Raw genomic sequence first — 18,105 nt, 5'->3', positions numbered from 1 at the left:
CAGGACTGAGGCTAAACAAAGGCAGTTGTTCAAATAATTATACGTCCCATGTGAAGAGGCTAATCGTTTTAGTCTTGAAGTGTCATTAATTCATAATCTTGGACTTTTGTTTTTGATTTGTATTTTCACTGAAAATGTGAAGAAGGCCTGGCTCTGTCTGGCAGCTCACAGCAGCGGGAGTGGCGGACGGTGCCGTGTCGCCCTCTAGTGGCCTCCGGAGCAGGGCGGGAAGCAGTAGTGGTAGTCCTCCGCCAGGCAGTGCGCTGAGCGGGAGCACAGTCCATGAGCATCATACCCGGCAAACCTCCCCCGCCCCCAGTCTCCTCTGTGCCCGGTGTGCGCCAGGCTGTGCCTGGCACGTGTCAATAAACACGTGAATGGGGAAGGAACTCCTGATTAGATCCCAGCTCTTCGGTGAAGTGGTTTTACTGAACCGCAGTGAGTCCCATTAGTCAGCCAAGGGAAAGCTCTTGCCCTGATCATTTACTTTAACGACCTCTGAAAGGTTTTACTCCACATCTCTCGTGAGGCAGCCTAACTCCTTCACTGTGTTCAAACTCCTCAGTCACAAAAGGACTAAATATCAGGAACTAAATGCTTTCAAACTAAATGTCTCACTTCAAGACGAGACGCACCCCTGAGGGTCACACCCGTTCACACATGCAGTTCCCAAGCACAGAGGGGCCGCCGCAGCCTCAGGACGCCGGCACACACGTCGGGGGGCCGGGGTTTCCTTCCTTAGTCAACTGTATAAAGACATGACTTCGATCACAGTTCTAACTCGTTTGGGGCTCGAGTCCATAAATCTTCCCCCTCCCGGCACCCCTGGAGGAGCACAGATGTCCAGACACAAGCAATCACTAATCCCACTGGCATGTTTATGTTCTTTAAGTCATAGGGGAAAGTCCTCAGAGAGAAAAACTGTCTAAGAAACACAGGGCAGAGTTTATGAACTCATGGGACCCCTTCAAGGATGACTCGTGGCTGTAGCAGCCTCTCTCCTGGGTGGAAACGCTGCAATGGAGGGAGGGAGGAGTTGCCTCTCTCCGCCCCCAGCCTCTTCCAGCTGCTCTCCACCCCGAGGATTTCTGTCTTTGATACAAGGGAAGAGCCCCTTCCCTGGCCAAAAGGGGCGGGTGTCAGCCAGCGAAACAAACAACGCTCAGGCGTGGGTCCCCTGCAGGCACTTCGCTGGACTTGGGATCTACCCAGAAGTAAGCCGGAACCAGCACCGGGCTGGTTGACAGGGTTGGGGGCTCACAGACTCAAAGCGCCTCCAGGGCAGGCCCAGCCCCTTCCTTCTGCTTGATAACCTCTTGGAAAGCTCCCAGCTGCCACAAAAGAGCGGCCACAGAAAACCCATTAGCTGACTTCTGCCTTGGGTCTTCTGTTTTGTATCCAGACTAGACCCAAAAAACAAATGCAGCTTTGGACCACGTACCATCTATAAATTTTCCCGAGTGCCAACATGCACCAGGCCCCGTAACAGCTGCTAAGGACACAGAGATGGCTCTGCTCGGTGGCATCGTCCTCAATTTCTAATGAGGACACAGGTACTCAAGGAGGGGTACCAGCTTGGCCAAGGTCACCTAGCCAGGAAAAGGCAGTGCTAGACATGAGTCCAGGCTTCCAGCTCCTAGAGGCTCTATGCTTCCCTCCACCCCCGTGTCCCTGAGCGAGGGAAGTCCAGAGGGCACCACCAGGCAGTGCAGCCTCCTGAAAAATATTAGGCAAGTTGACACACATCCTGGGAAGGCCAGGCCAGGAGATGCACTGGCATTTCCTGAGGGTGAAGGGATCACTGTCAAGGTGAGGACACCTTGAGGATGCACCTCACCCCTGTCAGTCGGCTAAAGTGCAAGAGAGCTGCTGATGGGCCACTCCAACGCCTGTGAGACGAATCTCCCACCTGGCTGTGGGGAGCTGATAGGAGGGACACACAGGCTGGCTCCCTGAGGGCCCATCAATCCCCACCCTTCCCAGCTGAGAGCTGGGGCCCCCAGGAGCACAGCCTCCACTTGCTGCAGGGGCCTGTTATGAACTGGATGCTTGTGTCCCCCCCAAATTTATATGTTCATGCCCTAGGCCCCCAGTGTGATGGTATTTGGAGGTAGGACCTTGGGGAGATAATTCAGTTTAGATGAGGTCATGAGGGCAGGACCTCCATGATGGGATTAGTGTCCTTAGAAGAAGAGGAAGAGACCTGAGTGTGCTCACTCTCCCTGTCTCTCTGTCTCTGTCTTTCTCTCCATCACGTGAGGACACGTGCGAAAGTAGCTGTTTTCAAGCCAGGAAGAGGTCTCCCACCAAGAATCTGGGATTTCCAGCCTCCAGAACTGTGAGAAATAAATGTCGGTTGTTTAAGCCCCAGTCGGCAGCATTTTGTTACAGCAGCCAGAGCTGACTAATACCCAGTCGCATACAAAAGCATCTGATGGGCTCACCATTCAGATTCACAAGATCCCTGAGCCCTTTGGCAGCCCTCCCCCAACACCCTCCCACCAGTTACAGACCCACGTCTGGATTGAAAAGTGATGTGCAAAGACTAGGGCCACAGAAACCTGTCAGTAGCCATGCTCAACCTTCTCGAGAAATCACAAGTGCAAGGGTGTCTCTGCCACTGGACCCTGTGGTGGAGTGAGTCCTGACAAGGGCAGAGGCCAAGGGTCTGTTCTCAACAGGAAGCGGCTCTGGGCTTGAAGCTGCTCAGGCGAGACCCTCAGATGAGCAGTGGGTGGGGAGCGCCGACTGCTGAGGAGATGGGGGAGATGCGGGCAGCCCTGCGCCACCAGGCCTCCCCAAGTCTGACGAGCAAGGTGGGAAGAAGCAGCATCTCATTTGCACCTGAGGTCACAGAGGCCAAACTGACCGGCCGGCCAGTAAGGAGCCGGGCTGGGACCTGAACCCGGATCTGCCTGCCCACTTGGAGCTCAGGGCCCATCCACTAACCAGCAGCCAACCCAGAACACACGTCCACTTGGGCTTCTGGATGCTGACCGAGAAGTTGGACAGAGAAGCCCCATGTCTGGAAAACCTCTTCTGTCTCAGGAGCCTGTTTTTTGTCTGGGGGGTGTGGGGGTGCTGAGCGGGAAGTGATGCGTCCTGACGCCAAGGAGCCCTGGGCCGGGCACTTACCCCTTCCATGGGTGCCACGAGCAGGTCGTACAGAGCGCGGAGCGGCGGCCTGGCGAACGAGCTCTGCCTCCTGGGAAGAGAGGAGGTCCCGTCCTTGACGGGCGACGTGGCATTGCCGACCAGGCTGGTCATGCTCTGGCAGCTCCTGGGGAGAGAAGGACAGGGGTGACGTCGGGCACAGGCTCTGTTCCTGTTCCTGGAGAAGGGAGCTGGGAGGCCACCCAGCAGGACGCGCGGGCCTCCCTCCCTCTGGCCTCGCCCCCTCCCCCTCAGGTACTGTTCACAGCACAGTGAGCACTGACAGACACCACAGGGCGGACCAGCTGCACATAGCAGCTTACATGGCTGTGGAGTTTTTCTGCATAATCAAATGTCCGGAAGTGCTCTTCAAAGGATTTAATTACATCCTTGCATGGAGCGACTGGGCAGGCAGACATGAGGACCATGAGAATCGGGGCAGCCACCAAACTGCTCGGAAGACGGTGCCCAAGACCAACTAACGTCCAGGGCGTTGGCCTTGTTGGGGCCAACGAGGATCCTGTTGGCCCCAGCCTGGGCTCAGGTCAGCCTCCGGCCCCCACCGGAGCCCCAGCGCAGCCCGAGGCCCCGCATGGGGGGGTGGTCAGCTCAGGAGCAGCAGCAGGGTTTTGTTTTCCTTTTTAATTTATGTTCCAAAGTTTCCAAGCAAAATTTTGTTAGTACAGGTGGTATTTTCAACCCCAAGGACCCCAAGTTTCACACTCCCAACACAGGCCAACAACATCAACTGAGTCACTGATGCATTGAGGAAATGTTTCCTGAGCGCTGGCTACCTGCCAGGCACTGACGCAGGCCCTGGGGACCCACAGAGGACAAACGGCACAGGCGAGCAGAAGAGATGGCAGGTTGGGAAACAAACCCATCTCCACTGCAAGGACCAGGCTGCCCCCAGGAGTCTTTCTGAACCAGCCCTTCGGCGTGGCTAGTGTGGCCTCGGCACAGCCTCTGGTGATGGTCTCCACGTGACTATCGGATAGTCAGTGGTCTCTCAAGCTTGATCCAGACACTGTGCACAGTTCTGGAGTTTCTGCTATGCACTCAAGGATCTTAAGGCAGAGACCAGGTCTCACACCAGACACATGGCCAAGTAAGTACTCTGGGCAGTGGCAGCTCTGTGGTTGTTACCTAAGGAAAAGCAGAACGTGGCTTTCCCTCCTGGGCCAGGCCAGGATCCATGACCATCTACAGAAATGATCTGAAAGATGCGTTTGCGTTTTTGAGGCATGGCTTCTGTCCCTGGCCTTCCCCCGTCCTTTGCAGTGTTTTCAGCAATGTCCCACTTCTAAATCCTAGGGTCGTGCCAAGCCAGGCTGTGAGCACCCTCAGCCCCTACCCTGCTCCTGCAAGAGAAGAAAGAGGAGGGGGCCCGGAGGGCCTGCGAGCCCGCTCATGGCCGCTCCTACATCACCCTCACTCAGAAAGCATGTAATTACAAGCGACTGGGGCTGCGGCATGTCTTTGCCATCAGAGCCAGTGAAGCACAGATAACCCTGCAGTGACACTCAGAGGCTCACTTAATTCCCTGGAATACACGGCAAAGAGCATTGCTCCCCTGAAGGAGAGAGCACCAAACGGCCCTCCAGAGATGTGCTGGAGTGACGCGCAGTGTCTGTCATGGCACCGCGTGCTCCTACACACGGCCTGTGTGTGCTTGCAGCCTGGGGAGCCCGGGCTGCCACCAGAACAGCACGGGGGGGGGGGGGGGCGGTGCGTGGCAGGACTGCAGCACCCTGCCCCACACACTTCACTCCTCAGACATGTGTCTCCTGGATTGTGGGCTTGTTACCCCACTTGAGGCACCTGAGTCTGATTAATCTGGCCACAGACATCCAGGGAGTGCCATGTTCCCAGACAACGGTGTGGCCACAAGTCCTAACAGTGACCGATGGGGCGCTCCACAAACCCCAAAGCCCTAAACGAAATAGTTCCTACTGGAGACAGAGACCCAGCTCCACATCCCGAGCTCCCCTGGTACAAGGAGACCAGCATGACCAAGCTGCACAGGGAAGGCAGGAGGGGGTGGGGAGCTGTGCGATGGACAGACCTGTGGGCATGGGTCCCAGCCTGGGGCAAGTCTCTCGCCCTCTGGGCCTCACTTTTTGCATCTGCAAAAAAGGGAAAATGCTGCAGAGAGTGTCAGATAGGGGAGGATGGCTGCAAAGCATCCAGAACTTGAAAGGTGTTGGGAGTCTCAGCTGATGGGACGATGAGTGAGAAGCCCTGGGCAGGAGGGTGGGAGTGGGCTGGGGTGCCTTTTTATTGAACCCACGAAGTGCCAGAGGCATCTAAAGGGGCCCAACAATGCTAACCCACTCCACACGCATCACTACCCCGCACGGGGGTCCACAGAGGGGCTGACCCATGGGTCCCGGCACTGGGCTGTAGGTAGGGAAGGGAAGAGCGCCAGCAGAGGTCCGGGGCATAAGACCCTGACTAGCTGCTGGTCAGGCAGAGCCGAGGGAGGGCTTTCTGGGAGAGGACCATTTGCTGTGGGCACAGGGGACGATCTGGAGTTAGACTGCCTGTGGACAAGGAGGGGGAAGGCTGTTCCAAGCCCAGGGAACAGCGCAGAGGGAGGCACCAGTGTTGGGAATGGAGCACTGGGGTGCTTGGGGCAGAGTGTTGGGGGCAAAGGTATGGAGGGTGGGGCTGCGGGCTGGAGAGCTGGAGAGGTGAGGCGGCAGGGCGGCTGGCCCACCCCCTTCAGCACCAGGCCTGCCTGAACAGGAAGCTCCTCCCCCAGGCCGATTCCTTGCAGGGCTCATCAGAGGAAGGCCTCCTGCTGGTCTCCAGGGCTGGGACCAGGCTGGGACTCAGTGCCCTCACCCCCGGCCAGTTCAGGTGGGAAGCCAGTCGATGTCCTTTGGTCAGGGCTGGTAAACACACGGCCGGTCGCTGCACGTGTTGCTTGGTGGAAGTTTCCAGGGACACTCTCTCTGGGCATCTGTACGCTTCCGGGGGCTGGGGGGTGGGCTGGGTCCCAGGCTAGGACCCACCAGGGTCACAGTAGCGAGCAGTGGTTTCCTCACCTCCACAGAGCTGCCTTGGACAGACTGCAATCAACAAGCTCCCTGTGTGTGTTGCTTCTGCTTTTGCTACAACATTCACAGTGACCTACAGCGGCTCTCATAGGGGTGCGCCTGCCCGGAGAGCTGCACAAAGGTGTGCCATATTTCAGAGGAGCCGAGCGGTTAAGCTCCTTCCCTGAGCCGGGGGGACGTTCCCGGACAACACAGCTGCCGCCGTGTGACTCTGCCAAGGCATGTCACTTCCGTGCTCCCCACTTTTCCTTGCTTGTAAAGCGAAAGGGGTACACTAAATGCCTTGCAGGTCTCTTCTAGTTTTAAAAAATTAAAAATCTACTCACTCTAGGAAGCCATCAAAACTGCGGTGGCTCTTTTAACTGCTCTGCTGGCCACAGCCCTAGAGCCCTCCCTGAGCTTGCCCGTGTCGGCGGCAGGGCGTGAGCACAGCCCTCCGGCGCTGCGATCTGTCTGGAAAGTCGGCGTCGCCAATGCACGTCCCCGTGGTCGGGATTCAGAGTCACAGCCCAGCGGCCACGGCCCCCTGGGCTCTGAACCCCGGGCCCGAGTGGGTGACAGGTGTGAGCGGACGTGTGGGAGGGTCCGCTCCCTGCTGTCCTCCTTCGTGGCGTTGTCGCCACGGCCCAGTGCATCCTTCACACTGCGGAAGCACGGCCACGGGGTGGGGCCTCGGCGATGGCACTGCTCTGACTTCTGCGGACCCTTTCAGCCTGGCTGACTTCTCTCTGCCTGGGCAATCTGGACGCAGATGAGAGGATGGTGCTTTGACAGGGTGGAAACGTTTCCCTGTGGCAAGAGGGTGAGCCGCAGGAGGGGCTGCGCCCCTACTCAGGCTCCTGCCAAGCCTGCCACACCCACATATCGCTCTCAGGACCCTAGGAGGTGGGGAGGTTCCTCTTCTACAGATCAGAGAGGCCAAGAGCCTGGACGAGGTTGCTGGCCAGGGCAGGGTCAAGCCTCCCACCTGCCGGGGAGGGAGGGGTTTTATTGTGTCCTCCCAGCATTCAGGACACACTGAGCAACCTGCACTTGCCTCCGATCCCTGCCCTCCCTGCTGCTGGGTCCACAAACGTGACGTTGACAGCGGACGGCCTCTCCCAGATTTCGTGGGAGCAGGAAGGAGGGCCGGGCTCCCGGGACTCCCAGCTGCTCCGCCACGTGGCTCCAGCAGGGGTCGCTGGCTCGCTTTCCTTGAGGCCTCCATTTATTGCCAGGGATCCCATCGGGCTAATTGACAGTCCAGCTCTCAGCAGAGAGGATTTTCTCACACCACATCGTGGTCTTTACCAGCTCATTCCTCAGATGATGTTTATTAATCTACTTCTGGAGAAATATTCGTTTTCTCTGCGGCTCGGCCATCTGTGTGGTAATGGGAAACGGAGGGACTAAGCACGCATCCAGGGAGACCGGAGGCAGGCAGGCAAGGGGGGAGCCGCCTGGTCTCTGCACCAGCAGGACGCAGAGCTACGAGGTGATATGTGGAGCGCTCCCGGGCAGGGCAGAGGCATCGGGGTAGTTTATGTCTCCGGAATGATGACAAAAGCCAGGTGGTCTGGGTAGCACTTTCGGCTCATGAATCTCCCTGCAGGGATGAAGAGATCTATTCCCCAGGCAGGGGGATTTATAACTGCCTGGGCCTGCAGAAGACCCTGTGCGCTGGGACTCGCTCGGGCTCACACGCTGATGCGCCCCACGCCGAGGCCCCTGTCTGGGGCAGGCGTGTGCCTACCGGGCGTCCGGGGAGGCCGTGGGACACCTGGGGGATGTGTGCTTGGAAGTCTCAGCCTGAACTGCCGCACTCAGCACAAGCTGGTTGCCCTGTCTGCTGAGGAGGGGAGTGAGGTCACGTGCAGAGTCGGTGTATCGGGGGGGGGGGTCCACGGGGGGGGTCCACGGGGGGGACCCACCCCAACACACACACTGGTTTCTCAGCTTTCACAGTCAAAGATGGAGAGCGAGGAGAGCAGCAGACATGGGGGAGCAGGGGTTCAGCCCCCCTCAGGTGAGACTAAGGGAGGGGCCCCACCCAGGCTGAAGACCCCAGGGATGGTGGCAGCCAGCCTGGCCCAGAGATCCCGCCCGTCCCGCCTGTCTCTCGGCACAGAGGGAGGAGCCCAAACCTAAGCTTGGTGCATCCCAGAGATTCGCAAGGACTTCCCAGGGCTCCGCACACACTTCCACCCAGAGGCAGGACTGCGAACAGGCCTCCCTTGTCTGAGGAGGGGCAGCGACCAGGCAGAATACAGGGGAGCAGAGAGGAAAGGGGCGTTTCATGAAAGCATGACAGGCGAGCTGACCGAGGAGCCCGCTTTGCTCTTCCAGGTGCTGCGAAGCGGGGATGCCTGCCTCGCAGGTTTCCCTCCTGTGCCTTGGAGGGTCTTCTCCTTTCCCACCTTTCCCGTGTCCTCCCCTCTGTGCTCAATTCCCTGCCAGGCACTGGGGTCCTTCCCATCTGACAGGGCTGCAGAGTGAGCTGAGCCAGGAGCACTCACCGGGGCACGTCTGGCATCTTTAGGGCAACTGGAGGGAGAGGACAGGAGAGAACCATGGGACAGGGGGCCTCTTCTGGGGTGGGCCAGGCCAGGCTGACCCGTGGCCATCACTGGAATCTTCCCACCAGGCAGGTCTCACCCGCACCCCCCACACCTCCACTGTCACAGCTCAGTAAACAGAGACTCCAGGTTAAGCATCTCACCTAAGACCCAGGTCATGGGCAGGGCCCTGCTGGCAATGCAGTCAGGCAGCAGGGGGCTGGGGAGTCCAAGGCCCAGTGCTGCCACAGCCTCAGGCCCTGAACCCTCGTCTGGAGTGCCCCGTCACCCAGGATGGCAGACGCTGCACTGAGCGCTTTACTCCAGGCCGTCTGCGCGCGGGGCGCACCCAGGTCAGGCTGCGCAGGGCCAGGAGAAAGAGGAGGCCTCCCGCCACAGCGCTGAGCTCGTTCTAAGTGCGGCCGCTTTGCCCAGGCACCTGGCTCCTCACCTTCTCTGAGGCCTTTATCACATGTTTTCACTTTCCAGTGGCCAGTTCAGGAGGCTTCCTCTCTGTGCTCACAGCAGCAGGGTCCCGGGCCTGGGGGGGATCCTGCCTCCACTCCTCGAGAGCCCCCCACCTTTCTCAGGGGGGCCTCCTGCCTCACAGCCAAGGAGCTGGGAGCGGCCCTGGCAGACAGAGCCGAGCTCCTGTTCCATGGGCACCTGCTGCCTGTGAAACCACTTGGGTTCCTTCCTTCCCACCCCCAGCCCTGACCTGGATGCTCCAAAATCCCCTCCGGGGCTCTGAACTGCATCTTCTGAGGGCACAGGGGCTGGCCGGCCTGAGATTTGAACAAGTACCTGGGTTTTAAGGTACCAGTGGAAAGATTAATTGGCAAGTCCATTATATTCAAGCAGCCAGAGATGCCTCGATTCAATTAAAAAAAAAGGACTCTGATAGCATTCAGTGACTCTGCCATGAACATCCTCACATGAAGGGCTGTCTCCTCGGGGAGATGAAGGCTGTTAAGTACTGCATTTTAAGTACTTATTCAATAAGCTGTCGGTGCTTTGTGCTTGCTCACCTACCTAATCACCAAGCACCTGGTTCACTGCTCTGGTCCCTCCTCGGGAGGTGGGCTCAGGCAGAGACCCCTGCTCTTCCAGTGATGCCAACTCCTCTCAAGCCCAGGGATGAATCTGGGCTGCACGAGGCTTCTCTTCTCTTGCTCTTGGGCTCTCCTGGGAATGGTGGTCAAGGGCTGTGCCACACGTACCACCAAGGGGCCTGGGACTGCCCTCCTGCAGAAACCACAGCCGCTGCCCACTCTGCTCTTTGCTGCAATGTGCATGAGGCTCCATGGCCAAGCCTGGGGATGGTTGCCTTGGAAAAGCCTGATGCCCAGGCCAGCCTTGCACAGGCTTTGCCTGCTGACCCCATTCAGGGCCCAAGCCGGGCAGTCATGGGGGGAGGGGCTTATTATGTGCTCAGGGATGGAGAGAAGAGGACCCTGTGTGTGGTGGCCTGCCCAGCTGATGCTAACGCAGAAACCCCCTTTCCAAAGGGCCTTGCACCCATGGGTGATTTGTGGGTCCAAGCATGTCCCCCCACAAACCTGTGGAGTCTCACTCGTTTATAAAGAACCCCAGGGCTGTATTAGTCAGTGTTGTCCAAAGACAGAATGCACCGCCTCGGGAGGTGGTGAGCTCCCTCTCACTGGAGGAGTGCAAGCAAAGGCTGAGTGATCACCTGGCAGGAGCATTAGATGGGCGGGGATCTGGGAGCTAGAGCACTGTCTTGGGACATGGCCAGACACAGATCCTAATGCTAGCTCTGTCGCTGAGCCCATGTGACTCGCCCATTGGGAAGGCACGCCTCTGTGCCACACTAGGCGTGGGCACCCAGACCACACCATGGCGGCCCCTCTCTTTGGTCCCACAGGATGGTGGTGCCTCCTTCTCTCCCTGCAGGACCCCCAGTCTTGGTCACTGACTCTCTTGGAGGACCCCGACCAGGCCAAGGAGGCTCACTTGCCGATTCGCCCACCTGGTCTTCTTTTGGAGGTGTGTGTGGCTGGGGTGCTAGCTGGAAGCTGCAAAGCTGAGGGAGGGCTCTGGCCCCCTCTCTAGAATGGGGAGCCCTGACACTTCGTTGCCCTCCGCTTTGGCTGTAGCCACTGATATCTGGGCAACAGGAAAGCCCCTGTCTGCACCATATCACACATACTGCCATAAAGTGAAAAAGTAAAGACCTAGCACGCATGTTGCACCAGTGGTAGCAACAGAAGTCAGAACATTTCTCTGGGATTCTGGTCCTAATTGATCCTGGCTGGGCGCACCTGCAATGCCAAGGCACAGCCCTAGGACCCAGAATCCAGGTGCAGCTGAAAGCCTGTCCTGCTCCTCTTCCTCTTTTCTGCAGCAAATGTGATCTGCTGACTGCCCCCAGGTTCAGACACACACACACACACACACACACACACACGCACGCATGCACGCACGCACGCATGCACTGGCCTTCCAGCCCTCAGCATAACTTCCCAAACATTCTGCAGGATGAGGGCTAGAGCCCTCTCTGGGGGCTGCTGCTTTGCCCAGTGGGGGCCCCCAGGGTCAGGTGCTAAACGAGAGAAGACTGCTCATTTCCTCACTAGCAGTGCCTGCCCTGGGCTCGACATGCAACTGTGTTTTCTGCCAAAGTGCACAGGCAAGAAGAAAAATAGTGGCTGTGGAGACCTCAAGAACAAAGACCAAGCTAGCTGTGCAGTGTGGGGAGAGAAAGAGAGAGGAAGAGGGGGAGAAAGAGAATTCTAAGGCCAAGTCTCACTTGACTTGCCTCTGCTGCAGCAGCCTCATTGCCAAACCAGTCCAGCAAACTGCCTGGAACAAAAGAGCCAAGCAGCCCATGAATCACGGGGCTGGAGGGCCCTGCAGAGGGGAGCTGGTGCTGCTACGCACACGGCTGCTTCCACTTCACCTCTGTGGGCTCCAGGGACAAGCGCTCTGCCGTCCCAGCCAGTGACAAACCAGCCCACCTCCTGGTCACGAAGGGGCAGCAAGAAAGGCCTGCCTGGGACCCCATGCAGGGCAGGGCAGCACACAGGCCGGCAGGGCAGCTGGGAGGTGGGACCTGAAACACAGCTTTGCACCTGCTGCGGGGGCAGGTCTCCACCCACCCAAGCCTGTGCGTGCCCCTCAGCTGCGAGACTCGAGGATGGGCTGGAAGTTTGCAAGGGCCCACACCATCCTAACCGACAAGGATACCCTGGCCTATGTGGGTCACTTGGAAGGATGGAGGCCAGAGGCCTCTCTTCCTGGGCTTGTCGGGAAACAGCAGAGAGCACACAGCATGGGAACTGTCCTAGGCCTTTGGCTCCCTGCACTGAAGATGAAAGAATGCAGCCTGTTTCCCCTCATCTGATCTGCTCTCAGAAGTCTCTAGAAGGTCAGGATTGGAAAGGTGTGCAGAGACCACTTCTAACCCCTTTGTTTTCCTGAGGGCAGGCATGAGGCTTCGAGCAGGTCAGGCCCTGATGAGGGAGCTGGGCACAGAGCAGCCAGGCAGCGAGGCCCAGGCTCCCGTGCTGCAGGCCTTGCTGCCCCCTCCCAGCCTCAGGGCTGGCCCAGTCCTCAGCCTGGCCCTGGGCACAGACCGCATTGTTTAAATGAACCAATGAACTAATCCATGGTATTGTGCTCACTGGACCTACCCCAGAGCTGCTCAGAAAGACAACAAACATTTTCCCAAAGCAAGCAACTCCATGATCCAAAATTCACACCACCTACCATCCAGGGGTGATAAGCTAGGATCCCGGGTACACCTGGTTTGACCCCTTTCTTGCCTTAGCACCCGAGGCCCTGGAGGAGGGGCTCCTGGCCGCAGGCACGCCTGTGATCAGGCTGACCATGGATGCCTGACAGCCTGCCGCTGGCTCTCTCTCTCTTGCGAGCAAAGGACATGAGGTGGGACAGGAAAAGAAAGGGCGGGTGAGGCTGCAACCCACGGTGGTCAACACCTGTTCCACAGGTACATACAAATTTCATCCCTTCTAAAGTTTATCCACCCCCATTATCATAAGAATCCAAGTTTAGCACTGTCCTTCACACCTAAAAGTAGAAAGTCAGCACGAGTACATGTGCGTTAGGAAGCCTGTCATGTGTTGTTCATACATTAACTCCTCAATTCCCATGTTAAGGGAACCCTGAAAAGTAGGAAGCTTGTTCCCACTTCAGCAACGAGGAAACAGGCTGACAGTGGTGAAGCACCTGCCTAGGGTCCCACAGCTGGCACGCGGCAAGGCCAGACCTGAGCCCCAGGCTCTTCGCGCCCTAGTTCACAACCATGGATCACAGCACCAGGCAGAGTCCAGAATCACCGGCCTCAGAGGCCGAGGAGCAGCGGCAGAGGGCGGAACCAGGCCCGACCCGCCTCCCCGCACCTGGTCCTGTCCCTCCACAAAATGAAAGCCACGAGGGACACCTGCAAAGGGGGCAGGGCCGAAGAGGAAGCTGGGGGTGAACCAGACTGAGGTTCTGGCATCCTTTCAACCAAGTTGCCACTTCCTACAGCCCCAGCTCCTGGCTCCCGTCCCATTCGGATCGCCCCTGGGAAGTAAACACACGTTTGTCACCGTGACAGCACAATAATGAGAGGAAACCAGGGCCTGGAGTAGGAGCAGACGGGACACACAATGCCCCCCACACAGGGCAGCCCGGCAGAGGCCACCTCCACCCAGAGCACAGTCACTCCCTCCTGGGTGCCCGGCTCAACCTGCTGCCCTTCAAAGGCAGGGACCTCAGAGAGTCTGGGATGTCTTTCTAGAAACGTCTCTCCAAATGTGACTCCCAGGTTGTTGCCAGGCAACCAAATGACAGCGGGACAGGTGCCCCTCAACCCCAACCACCTGCCCCTGTTTATCTGGACGCAGCTCGGCTGTCACCCCTGGTGAAAAGGCGCAGGGGTGTGCTGGGTGGCAATTTCAACCCTGACCCATCTCGGAGCCACTGAGGTCTATCTGGTCAAGTAACGGGGAGATGGAGCCTGGGTCTGGACGGGCTCTCCCTCCAGCAATGCTGGCATCCACTCTTCCGGGCCTCCCTCAGTCTCAGGCCAGGAAGGTCAACACAGGGGCCTGGCCGTGAGTTACTGGCAAAAGCTGGCGAAGAAGTATGTGAAGCCACTCTGTGTGGCTTCTGCCTGGTGTCTGGGAAATCAGCTCCGAGGTCACGGGAAGAAGCGGCCGACTGTCCCCTGGGCCTCCCGTCCCAGCCAAGGCGGACTGTCACATCAAGCCTGCTACCGCTTCCTCCCCTCACCCGGAGGGGCTGCTGTGACGCCCAGGCCCCGGGGAGCGGGGGCCCAGGAGTACCACGCTCGCTCCTGCAGACTCACATCCCAGCCAGAAGCCCAAGTAGCCAGAAGGAGCATCCCCCGAAAGCACGCTACTCACACTGCCGGGCCGCCCTGCCTGGCACCAGCCCAGGAGGCAGGGCCACACATACCTGTTAAAGAGGTTGTTGCGGCGAACCATCCGAAGAAAGCCAGTGGGGTCGGTGACCGAGTTGAGCCTGTTGTTCATCTCCTCAAACTGCTGGTCCATGATGTCTCCGGCTTCACTCTCTGTCTCACTGCTGGCACAGGCCCTGTGGGGAAATGGCAGAGAAAGGGCGCTGAGCACTGCTGCAAGCCTGCTCCGAGGCCCCGTCAGTTCAGCACCCAGCGCAGCCCCGCACGGCACCTCCTGAGTCCCTTCCTGCTCCCCTCAGCCTACGCCCTGCCCACTCGTGTCGCACTCCGCTGGCTGCATCCCCTGTGAACCCGCTGCAGGAATGGGCTGGGCCGGCACCCAGGCTGCACTCCATGCATCCAGCGTGTGCCCGACACAGACCGGGTGCTCAGCCATCATTTGTTGTGTCCTGACTGCCAGCCGGGAGCTCCGCCAGTGCAGAGCTTGGGTGAGTGTGCTGAGTGGCAGGAGCCCCAGTCCATTCCAGCCCAGAACCAGTAATTAAGCACCTACCTGTGCCAGGCACCATGCCAGGTGGGGGCACACACAGCCCCCAAAGGCATTCTTCCAGATGAGACAAACATGCACACGAGTGGCTGCAGTGCCAGGCAGAGGGGGACTTTGAAATGTAGGCTTGAGAAACGTTGCTGACTGGAGCCCATTTCCAAGCTCAGCATGAGGGTGTTATAATTTTTGAATTAATAAATTCATATTTCCCCCGTGACAGACTGTAAAAGAACATCTCACAATGGATTTTAAATAAACAGAAGTACCCAGAAGTGCCCTGATTCATCAGTATGATTAAAATAACAAAGGGTATATTAAACGTAAAAGCTGTGCCCTGTGGCCCTGCGAGGCCAAGACAGACGTGATGACATGGTCACAAAGGTGTCCGAGGGGGCGCTGGCCTCCGCCGGTCCTCACCGTGTCCCAGTCCACCGAGGCTGAGGCTCAGCGAGGGCAGACCTCTATGTGGAGCCCCGTCTTCCTTCAGCATCCTGATTACATGCAGACTCTGTGGAAATGCTGAGTGATGTCTGGCCCACAGATGACACCCAACCCACGTGGCAACTTTGTTTAAAGTCTCCTGCTGCCTAAGGAGCAGAGGGGAAGAGTGGAGAGTGCCAGGCACTGGAGGCAGAGGACAGACGCACAGACCAGCCACGTAAGCCACGCACATGCTGGAGAAGTGGGATCTGGAAAGGAACAGACTTCCTGCTGCCCAGGGGGAAAAGGCTTGGCGCCTTGAGATTTGGGTTTGGCCCAGGTGAGCATGGCCTGCTTCAAATGGCTAGGCTGGTGAGCCCGTGGCATCAGGATTACAGGAGAGAGAAGAGGAATGACCCCCTCACCGGGTCGTCACAGAGACAAATGAGACGCAGCGTGTGAAGCTGCTCAGTAAACCTGCAGGCTCTAAGTGAACGTCAACCCTGGTGAGATGCCCATTTTATGTGTCAACTTGACTGGGCCCTGGGGTGCCCAGACATTTGATGAAACATCCTAGGTGTGGCTGTGAGGGTGTTTCTGAGAGATTAACATTGGAACCAGTAGACTGAGGAAAGCAAACTGCCCTCCCCATGAGGGTGGGCCCCATTCAATCCACTGAGGGCCTGAACAGAACAAAAAGGAGGAGTAAGAGAGCGCTCCCTGCCTGCCTACCTGCCTTCGAGCTGGGACACGGGTCTCCTTCCCCTTCAGATGTGGACAGATTGGAACTTACATTACCAGCTCTCCTGCGTGTCCAGCTCGCCCACGACAGATCTGGGACTTCTCAGACCTCATAACGGTGTGAGCCAATTCCTCACAATAAACTTCCATGCATGTGTCTGTGTGTGTGTGCACGCACGTGCCCTATCTGTTCCTCTGGAGAACCTGGCATCAGGCACCAGATTCCGACTCAGCCGTGCTCCTTGCAGAAGGTCACGCAAACGTCCCATCACTGGGAGAGGATCTCAGGAGCCGGAGCCCCAGAGAAGCGTCAGGACTGGGGCAGTCTTCAAGGGCAGCAGAGAGGTATGATTTCGGAGCCAGCTGCTGTCCTTCGTCCCAGAACCACACCGATGGCTGGTAAAGGCATTAGCTTGCCTTTCTTCCCAGCCACACAATCCGGACATGACCCTTCAAACCCAGCACAGTGCCCAGCATACAGCAGGTACGCAAAGAGGAACTGCTGAACGAATGCCTATACTGGAGAGCATTTTACAACATGCAAAATATTTTTACACAGATTTAATCCTATCTGTCCAACAAGCCTGTGAGGCAGTTCTCGTCATCTCCACTTTATTTCTGAGGAGACTGAGGTCTGGAAAAGGTGAGGAACTTGGCCAAGGAGCACTAAGTGGTAGAGCCAGACCTGACCTCCCCGCCCCTCCCCCTCTAAGGCTCTAAGTGTGGGGTTTGACTAGGGGAAGGAAGGGATTGAATACAGGAAACTTCCGAGCACCTAAACAAATCACCATGGCTTCCAACCTGTTGGAGAGCAGGAGCAAGGTTTTATTCCTCTTGCCACCCCACGGGCGTCAGTTGACAGGGTGAGCAGCTGAAGGCTTAAAATGCTCCCTTGGGAGCTGAGGGCCCTTCACAGAGACCCTGGTAAATATCACTCAACAAGCTCTTCTGTCCAGGGACACATTTATCATCTGAACGCGACGGCCTGCTTGGAGCTGAGAAATCTGCCTGTCATTCGGTGCTTTGCAAAGGCGAGAAGAATTGGCTGGAACCGGTATCGGCCTCCATTATCTTGCAGCTCCGCTCGTGCTGTCAGCTGCGGACTGAGCCCTCAGAATCTCATACTTAATGGGGTTGTTTCCTATTTCCTGACCCTTCAGAGTATTAACACTGAAGGGAAAAACAAACAGGCGATGTCAAAGATAAGGGAATCTCCCATTTACAAAGCAAGACTCATCTATACAGCAGGGATCCCGAGCGTCTTGCCATCAACGGTCGCCATATCACAATCACAGGCCCCTCATTTCTCTGAGAGACTTTCTGGAGATGGCATATCAGCTAGTCTGATGCCATTCACTTTGATCCAGCAAGGATTACTGAGTGGGACCTACGTGCAAGAACCACAAAGGCCAAACAAGAGAGTCTCACTACGCCTGCCTTCAAGGCACATACCAACCTGTATGACTAGTGACTACTGGCTAAGGTGGGTTAAGAAGGAGGCAGGAGGGTATCAGCCTATAGCCAAGAGAGGGAGGGCAAAGAGCTTTCCTGGAATTAGCTGCATCTGAGCGGCATCTGAAGGATACAACTTTGACAGGTAGAGGCTGGGATGGTGGCTGGGAGTGGAGGGATGGAACAGTATGAGGAGGTGTGGAGATAAGACAGTGTGGGGACTCTCTGGGGCCCAGGGAATAGCCCAGGTGAGCTGGAGGAGAGGGAAAGAGTGGCAGAGAGGAAGGAGAGAGTGGTGGAAGGCCTTGAACTTGGAAGGCAGTAGAGAGCTGTCAGTCCAGGCCTCTAAGCAGGGCGTAGTGGGCTCAGGGCTGCTGTCTGAGAGACAGTCAACTGGCCCAGACTGGCGAATGCCAATTACGTGGGAAGGAGAAAGTCAGGTGGCTATTACCAGCACCTACTCAGAAGCAGCCCTGAAGGCCCGGGGTCGAGCCCAGTGGGGGCTGTTTGCCCCTCACACCTACTAGAAACCCCATTCTCAGGAGTTACTATTGTGTTAATACATTAATGTATCCTGGGTCTCAACACGCCAGGTGAGGCAAGCTTTCCACAAGCCCTCGGGCTCTGAGATCTGGGTAGTGGTTCCCTCCTCTGGCCCGAGCTCCCATCCCCTGTCTCCCTACAAATGGACAAGGCTGGCTGTAAACCCACCTTCCTGGTTCCTCCTCATCCTTTGCTCTCTATTATCACCAACAATGGTTCTGCTTGTCCTGTGGTTGGGCCGGC

At 57.5% G+C, this 18,105-nt stretch overlaps 1 protein-coding gene across 1 annotated transcript in view; it reads right to left on the bottom strand.

The window, feature by feature from the left end:
• The window catches only part of TTC28 (tetratricopeptide repeat domain 28), a 405,403-nt gene that overhangs the window by 27,155 nt on the left and 360,143 nt on the right, over positions 1 to 18,105 (bottom strand). The window contains exons 12-13 of the mRNA XM_060121992.1: positions 14,195 to 14,335; positions 3,136 to 3,280 (exon numbers count right to left, since the gene is read on the bottom strand). Coding sequence (XP_059977975.1) covers positions 3,136 to 3,280; positions 14,195 to 14,335 — 286 coding nt within the window. The remainder of the gene's footprint in view (positions 1 to 3,135; positions 3,281 to 14,194; positions 14,336 to 18,105) is intronic.

The sequence above is a fragment of the Lagenorhynchus albirostris genome, chromosome 14 (genome assembly GCF_949774975.1).
Source record: "Lagenorhynchus albirostris chromosome 14, mLagAlb1.1, whole genome shotgun sequence".
Lineage (NCBI taxonomy): Eukaryota > Metazoa > Chordata > Mammalia > Artiodactyla > Delphinidae > Lagenorhynchus > Lagenorhynchus albirostris.
Note: the sequence above shows the minus strand (reverse complement) of the source record. Positions and strands in the feature narration are given on the sequence as shown.